Raw genomic sequence first — 8,925 nt, forward strand, 5'->3', positions numbered from 1 at the left:
CTTAGATAATGGAAATCCACTTCCTTCTGGCTTGTTGGCGTCTGTATCCCTGGTTCCGGTGAGAGGTGGTATCACTAAAGTCCCTATGGTTAATGTAGGTGAACTTGATGTTTTTCTGCAACCGCGGCTAGTGGTGGGAACATTGTGTCAGGTCCAGCCTATGAGCTGGCCAGGAGAGATTATTGCTACCCGTCCAAGTGCTGCTAATGACCAACAGGCCATAGTTTCCTCACAGGTAGGAAGTGTTGATGGAGTAGAAGAGGTGATCCAGCAGATGGATCTTTCGCACCTCTCTGTAGAGGAGCAGAGTCAGGTGAAGGGTCTGTTGAGTAAATATAGATCTGTATTTTCAACAGATGATTCTGATTTGGGGTGTACCAACTTGATTATCCATGAGATCCCACTGTTGGACTCTGCTCCTATAAGACAGAGGTATCGTCGTATTCCTCCGTCTGACTATGTTGCAGTTAAAGAACATGTGCAACAATTGCTTGCAAATAAGGTGATAAGGGAAAGTAGTAGTCCCTTTGCTTCCCCCATAGTCGTTGTTAAGAAAAAAGATGGCAGAATAAGGTTGTGTCGATTACCGACAGTTGAATCAGAGGACTTGGAAGGACGCCTTTCCATTGCCCCGCATCGAAGAGACTTTGGATGCTCTTTCGGGGGTGCAGTGGTTTTCAACTGTTGATCTAGTAAGTGGCTATAATCAGGTTCCGGTGGCAGAGCAAGACAAGGGTAAGACCGCTTTTTGCACACCCTTTGGGCTATTCGAATTTAATCGGATGCCCTTTGGGTTGTGCAATGCCCCAAGTACATTCCAGCGGTTGATGGAACGCATGTTTGGGGATCAACGATTCCAAACCTTGCTGTTGTACTTGGATGACATTATTGTCTTCTCGACCAATGTAGCCCAACATCTTGTGCGACTGGAGTTGGTTTTTAGCCGTTTACAGCAGGAGGGCTTAAAGGCCAAACTAGAGAAATGCTGTTTTTTCCGCCAGGAGGTCAATTACTTGGGACATGTCGTTTCAAAAGGAGGAGTTTCTACTGATCCTGGTAAGATTAGCACTGTGGCGGAATGGAGGCGGCCTAGCAACGCTGCAGAGTTACGATCTTTTCTGGGCTTCGTGAGTTACTATCAGCGTTTTGTAGAGGGGTTTGCCAAGCTGGCTGCCCCTCTGCATCGCCTGGTAGCAGAGTTGATCGGCACCAAGAAAAAGAGGGGCTCAGGAAGACCCATAGAGAGTTGCTGGACCCCGGAGTGTGAGCAAGGGTTCCAGTCTCTCAAGGAGAAATTGGTATGAGCTCCTGTGTTGGCCTACGCTGATTTTGCTAAGCCCTTTGTTCTTGACATTGATGCTAGCCATTTGGGACTAGGAGCGGTGCTAAGTCAGGAGCAAGATGGGAGGCTACGGCCAGTGGCCTATGCCAGTCGAGGTCTTAGGCCTACAGAGAAGAATATGGAGAATTACAGTTCCATGAAGTTGGAACTCCTCGCCCTTAAATAGGCGATGGCAGAAAAGTTTAAGGATTATCTCCTGGGCCATCAGTGTACTGTTTATACAGATAACAACCCACTGAGCTACCTGAATTCAGCTAAGCTTGGTGCAACTGAGCAGAGGTGGGTGTCTCAGTTGGCAATTTTTGATTTTGAAATCAAGTATCGCCCCGGTCGGGTTAATGGTAATGCTGACTCATTGTCAAGGCAGTATTCCTCTTGCATTCCGCCACAGTCCTTTGGTACATCATTGCCCAGGACACTCTGTACAGTGGACATCCACCAGGAGGTGGAAGGTGAGTTGGTAGGCGCAGAGCAGCATGCTATTGTCGCCTTCCCATCCCGTTCTAAGGAAGAACTCCAGCAGATGCAGTTGGATGACCCAACATTGAGGGAATTTTTTGCATTTTTCTCCAATAAGAAGTATCCATCTAAGGTGGAGCGGCAGTCAATGTCTAAATCTGGGCTTGAGCTTTTGCGACAATGGGGCCGATTGTTTGTTAAGGAGGGATTGCTGTACCGCCACCTCCAACTTCCTGATGGTGGGGAGGAGGTAGACCAATTGGTATTACCAGAGGTTCTATGGGATGAGGTATTTAGGCAGTTACACAATGGGCATGGCCATCAAGGCAGAGAACGTACCTATGAGTTAATTCGTAGGAGATGTTATTGGCCAAACATGAGTGCCTACGTTCAAGAGCATTGTCAGAACTGCAGGGAGTGTGCTATTTCAAAGTCCAGTCATCCAGTAGCTCGTGCTCCCATGGGCCATCTGTTGGCATCTAAGCCCAATCAAATATTGGCCGTTGACTTCACCTCCTTAGAACCATCAAGTGATGGACGGGAAAGTGTCTTAATTATGACGGATGTATTTTCCAAATACACCTTGGCAGTCCCAACTAGAGACCAGAGGGCAGATACGGTAGCCAATGTTCTGGTCCAGGAATGGTTCTATAAGTTGGGTGTGCCGGCCAGACTTCATTCCGATCAGGGTCGGAACTTTGAGAGTGCGGTGATCGCCCAATTGTGTCATCTTTATGGGATTCAGAAAACTCACACGACTCCGTACCATCCTCAAGGGAACGGACAGTGTGAGAGGTTCAATCGAACACTGCACGATCTTCTTCGTTCCCTTCCACCCGAACAGAAACGTTCCTGGACTCGGCACTTGGCGCATGTGGTCTTTACGTATAACACCACTTGCCATCATACTACTGGCGAGTCCCTTCATTTCCTGATGTTTGGACAAACTCCGCGATTCCCCTCGGATTTTCTGCTGGCAGGAGTGGAGGATCCAGCTGGGGGTAGTGTGGAGGATTGGGTGGCTAGGCACCAGGAGGGGCTAAGAATAACCTATGGAAGAGTAAAGGCCCGTCTTGAAGCAGCTGCGGAACATAGGAAGAACTTGTATGATCAGACAGTAAGGGGTCAACACCTAATCGAGGGCCAGTTAGTACATTTGCGTGACTGTGGAGTTCGAGGCCGGAGTAAGATTCAGAATCATTGGTCAACTGGTCTGTATTTTTTACTTTTTACTTCCTGCTTTGCTACTGGTCGGACGCTTTTGCCTACTGCTCCGCACTTTGCTCTATCGCTTTCGTTATTATTACATTTTATCACCTAATTTTAACTTCAGTGAATCAGCACAGTGCTCAGAACGCTTGGATTACTATAAAAAAGCAGAATTAGTTTCATTCCTTCAGAATTCACTGAAGCTTACATTCCGAGGAAGAGAAAACTGAACTGCTTACATTCCGGAGGAAGAGAAAACATTCACAAGGATAAGAGAAAATGCGTCCTTTTGATTCTACTTGCTGTACTAACTGCCAAAAACTTTTACAAAGGATTACAGTTCTTGAAACAAAGCTAATGGTAGGATCAAACCAGACGGAACCCACAACAGAGTTTCATCAAGGACAAATACAGCGCACAGCCGGTGAGTGTCATGAATTTAATGCTCCTCAACAGAACATACCTAGTGCAGAGAAACAAGCCGATCGACCTACAAACCGTTGGTACAAAGAGGGGGCAAAACCCAAAAATAGAGGCATTAGACTCTCTCAGGCAAAAATAGTTTCATCTACACCATACACAGCTACAAGGATTACAAACACTGGTCGTCTTCCACAATCTATTCATCTTAAGAACAGATTTGAAATATTATTGAATGAGGAATGCTCAAATTTGTTAAATGTGGATGAACACAGACAGCCAGGAGCTCACTCTGATACTAACAGGCGCTTGTAAGCTCCAATCACCGGCCCAATGACGGTGTCCGATGTCTTGGTCGAAGGCAATGCAGCGTGTATGTCTTTTCGGGCGCTTCTGAAAATTTACTTTAATTTATTAAACAGTTGATTTCCAATTTTAATTTTGACTCCATGAATAATTTAATCTGACTCCAAATTTAAATGACTCTTCGTATTTATTGATTTTCTCTCTTAACAGCTGATCAAAATATGAATTGTGATTTAATTTAGATCTTTTATTATTCTTGACCTTCCATACTTTCAGTTATTAATTAATTATGGACCCAATGCCGCATAGAGATCACGTCGGCCGGATCGTGTTTCTCACGGACACAAACTTGCTAATTCTGATTTTAGTCAGTGGATGTAGGGTTAGCTAATACCTCTTAAGTCAGTTGCCTACTGCTCACTTGTACAAAAAAGTGTAGTTTATTTTAGCCATTTCCATACAACTTGCTAAATCAGTGATAGACAGAAATCAAAAGGTCTTCAGTTTACGTGCCTACTGCTCCGTATACATGCGCCTTTAGTTTGACCTACCTTAACTAAGATTTGCGGTAGCACCAGCCTCCTTAATACATTAAAATAATGATTTCAGAATACTTCAGAATAAATCAAGATGTAACATTTATTTTGCCAGGCAGGATTAAGCATCAATTAAAAAGGATTAAACAGAATACACAATACATAACTGATCAGCATAAAGTACAAACATAATTCAAAATGCAATATCAAAAATAGTTTAAAAGAGTCAGCATACCTGGCAATAGAGACACACAGCAACAGTGTGGGAAGTTCTGTTTACAGATGCTTCCCTGAGTGGTTTGCCAATCCCCTTTAAATACCCCAGTGGAACAAAAGAACAATAAACATCTAGCACCCAAATATTTATTCAGCTTTTGCTGGACCCTTTCTCGTGCCCAAGTGGTCACGCCTGAGTTTGGGGGATAAATACAAATGTTATCAACGATCTTTATTGGGGCATCTCCCACAACAGAAGAACCGGCATTGTTTTCTTTTTCTGACTGTTCTGCTGCTGCGGGAATGAACCTTCTTTACCATTCGCACCAAAAGCATTTACTTTGACCTCTCATAAAACAACTGGAGACAGTAGGTGTGTGTTTTGCATGACTGAATGAGACCTGGAGGGGATCAGATAGTGTGAGGAGTCAGGAACTCAGCATGGGGGGAAGAGACGAGATTGGAGAAGTTTTGTTGTGCTCTCTGTCCCATAGATCTCTTCTTCAGATTAGTGAGTTTTATTGTTTTATAGCAGGTTAGAATTCTTGAATTCAGTCTTAGTAGAAGTCCATCCTTACAGTTTCCGCCCCTGGCCCCTTGGGGCAGATTTAGATCAGTCCCTGAGGGGCCAAAATTTGATGAAGTCCGCTTATGGTTGCAATTTCCGTAGGGCTGGTATCTGTAATGGACTGAGCGCAATGGCCACGTTCGTTGAAGTGCGCATTGTGCGGAGAAGGCATCTGAAGTAGCAGCACTGGCAGAGTGTGAATAAGAAGATGAGCACACTGGCGAGGACACATCCACGGAACGTCCAGTCCCACCAGGTATAAGCATACCTTGCTGAGCGGGTAGAGGAGCTGGACAGGATTTCTGCAGTCTTTCTCGCCAGATTCGCTTCCACTTGCGCTTGGTTGAGATGGTACTCAGTCTGTAAGATGATTTCTTGCACCAAGTCCATTGTTTTGACCAAAGCTTGAGTGCTCTGTTCATAGAAAGTGTCCTCCCACCAGGGAGAAACGTCCACGTCCATCGGTACCCTCCCCAGGATGTTTATCTGACCCATTGAAAAGTCCTCTTTCACTTCCAGACAGAACGTGTGGTTCGCAGGGCAGGTCAGACCTCCATAGGAGAAGGAATTCATCTCACTGACGACGCACCACTGTGTGTGAGACACTTGAACAGCATCAGAATGACCATGCAATGACTGAACGTTAATGAGCTTAGAATCATTGGAAGAAAAGGGTTGTAAAGTGTTGCAGGTACAGATAATGTAACTGGATGTCTCATGACAACAGGTGCGAGTGGTAAACAAGGTTTCAGTGCCCTTCAAAGTCATATATCCCGTCAGATGATCCCATTTAATGATTTGATCCCTCACTACCACGCCAATAGAGCGTATGGTAGTGGAATTTAGATAAATTTGGTCTGGGTGAATTAGAGGGAAAGTGGCAAAGAACCCAATACAGCCAGTACATTCATTTCCAGTATACATCATTAAGGTTGATAGTAATTCAGAATACTTAATATTTTTCATTCTTTCTGATGCAAGCCATCTATGTAGATCTAAAATTTCAATAAGATCATTTAAAACATGTCTAGGTGTTTTATGGAGACGAAGATCTAAAATCTCTTGTCTTGCTGCAGTAAACAGATCTTGTGCATACAATCTACAGGCTAAGTCGTGCTCGATGGTACGGGTCTGATTGAAAATTGATTGACTGGTCGTCAGAAGCGCCTGCGCCTCAGATTTGACCGCTTTGATAATGTTTTCGTTACTATTGGTGATGTGTTGAAAACCAGTAGCTACCTGATTTGCCAACCAAGTTGAATATTGAGATTGACCTGTTATTTTGTAAGTGTTGGATATAGAATTAACTGAGCCAAAAAGGCCTGCTATATTTCCAAACAGGTCTCGTTTGGTACGAGCAGATGGAATTTGAACTGCAAGTCTGTTTTTGTAATCAGAAATTAAATCATCGATGCGTGACTGTAGCCATGTATACGTCTTATCATTAAAGTTGCAGTGTTTTACATAAGCAGATAACACATTGGAGATGTTATACGTGACATGTGTTATCACAAGATTGACATCATGTAGTAAAGTCTTATTTACATTTCCTTTGATTATGCCACCTGGAGGGGTGGTATACAATTTCGGACACTGTGTGGGCTTTTTGTAACCGCATGTGGTTAAGTTAAAGCAATGGTGTAAAGTCCATGAACAATTGTGAGGGCTAGTATAATTATCCATATTTGCCTCACATTTTCCCACACAGTATGTTCCTTCTTTTCGGCCAGTCCAAACAAATGTTTTCAAATTATTGTTCGATACCTTATTTGTTAGATTGAAAAGAAGTTCAGTAAACTTTAAATGTGTATTGTTATGTGTTGTAGTGTGTGTGCACCTATATGTGGTTGGTTGGAGGTCCTTAGTGGAATAACATTTTTTTGGATCTCCTCCATGGTTGTTATTTTCATATAGTGTGTGCATGTTACCAATATTTGAATCTGGAAATTCTTCGAGTTGGTACCAGGCGGTAATGTTGTGGTGAAATTTTGGTGCGCGTGTGTAGCTTGTGAGGTTTTTGTCTGGAAGATGGGTAGAACCTGTCTTACAGCATATTTTTGTTACACAATTTGGTTCCGGTGCTAATCCGGGAGGCCATGTGACTATTTCTTTGTATGTGACTGGAATGTATGATGTGGATGGCCCCTTGATATATTTCCATACCCATCTACCGCATCCTAAGGTGTGTGTAAGTGTGACTCGTTGTCCCAATTCGATGCAGGCGGGTCCGGACACCGTCCTGGCATCTGGCCTCCATGGAATTGCGATGACTGTCCTATGAAGGAAAAAGATCATAATTAATTCAATGAACCTTTGAACCGTTTACACTGGGACATGTGGTACCATCTTAATTTTCCTCTGATGGTCACGGCCACACAACTGTTGCAAACAGCTTTAATTTCATAGGGCCCGTGCCATCTAGGGGAAAATGCGTTTTGCTTTACAAAAACGCGTACCATCACAATGTCTCCTTCTGAAAATGTTGTTTCAGAGGTTGGGTTAAATTGTGCATCATTTGTCAGGTCTGACTGCTGTTGTTTCAGTCCAGCCTGGGCGTGCAGCACTTTCAACCTTTCTTGCAATTGCACCAACACCGTCTGCTGAGTTGCGAGCATGAGGGGGCCCAGGTCTGCTGGGGAAATTTCTGGATCAATGGGTAACTTCATCACCCTTCCAGTCATAAGCTCATATGGGCTGATGCCTGTAGCTTTTGATGGGGTTGCTCGCAGCACAGTCAGAACGGTGGGTAAAGCATCAATCCACCTGTTTTGGTGTTGAGCTATTTGCTTAGCAATATTTTCTTTGATGGTGCGGTTCGCACGTTCAACCATACCAGAGCTTTGCGGCCTGTATGGGATGTGAAATTTTTGCTTGATGTTCAGCATTTTGCACATATTTTTCATGACTTGTCCAGTAAAGTGAGTCCCCTGATCTGATTCAATTTGAGTGGGCGCTCCCCAAAGAGGGATGATTTGGTTCGCCATCACACGTGCCACGGTGTTTGCTGTATTATTGCGCGTGGGAATTGTTTCAACCCATTTTGAGAATTTATCAATTATCACGAGGCAATAGCGATACCCTCCCTTGGCACTGGGAAGCGGACCAATGAAATCCAATTGTAAGGACTCCCAGGGCCCTTTTGGTGGTTCTGGTCTGCGTAGGTTAGTTCGGCCTAGCTTTCCCTGGTTAATTGTCGCACACACCAGACAGGCATAGCACCATCTTTCAATGTCAGCTGTCATTCCTTGCCACCAAAACTGTTTTTGTATCAACTGTGCTGTTTTTGTAGCCGATACATGCGCATAATCATGATATAATTTGATTATTGGCTTTTGGAGGGCTTCTGGAACGACAAATTTTCCATCTCGGATTACTATGCCTTCAATTATGTTCACCATCTGATCATGTTTCAAATGTGGCACAAGTTCTCCATCAGAGACCCACAGATCTTGTTGATACTGTTTTAGGTCGATGGGTGTGACTTGTGCAGCACTTGCTACAGAAACAGAGGTTGTCTCGTTTTGCCAACGGTTGCCTTTCACTGCTGCCAGTTTTGCCAATTGGTCAACAATGTTATTGTTTCTTTCATGCACATTTGGATTTTTGTTAATGTGCGCGCGCACTTTTACCACGGAAATGGAGTTTTCTCGCGCTTGTACAGCTTGCCATATCGCAGTTATGGTGTTGAAATGTTTTATAGGCGTTCCGGCGGAGGTGAGGAATTTTCTCAATTGCCATTGTGCCATAAAATCAGTTACGACGCCGAAAGAATACCGACTGTCAGTGTGCACGCAGAGCGGTTCAGGGTGTGCCTTGATTGCTTCTTGCAATGCAATGAGTTCAGCTTCTTGTGCGGATATGTTAGCTGG

The 8,925-nt window shown here is 44.1% G+C and overlaps 1 protein-coding gene across 1 annotated transcript; it reads right to left on the bottom strand.

The window, feature by feature from the left end:
* Positions 1 to 3,863: 3,863 nt before the first annotated feature.
* Positions 3,864 to 7,334, bottom strand: LOC308702940 (uncharacterized protein). Its single transcript, XM_081386129.1, has one exon. It carries the CDS (start codon positions 6,977 to 6,979, stop codon positions 5,138 to 5,140), a length of 1,842 nt encoding a protein of 613 aa, XP_081242255.1. The 5' UTR covers positions 6,980 to 7,334; the 3' UTR covers positions 3,864 to 5,137.
* Between the last annotated feature and the right edge of the window lie 1,591 nt (positions 7,335 to 8,925).

Source organism: Scardinius erythrophthalmus, assembly GCF_964197995.2.
Source record: "Scardinius erythrophthalmus genome assembly, chromosome: 15".
Classification (NCBI taxonomy): domain Eukaryota; kingdom Metazoa; phylum Chordata; class Actinopteri; order Cypriniformes; family Leuciscidae; genus Scardinius; species Scardinius erythrophthalmus.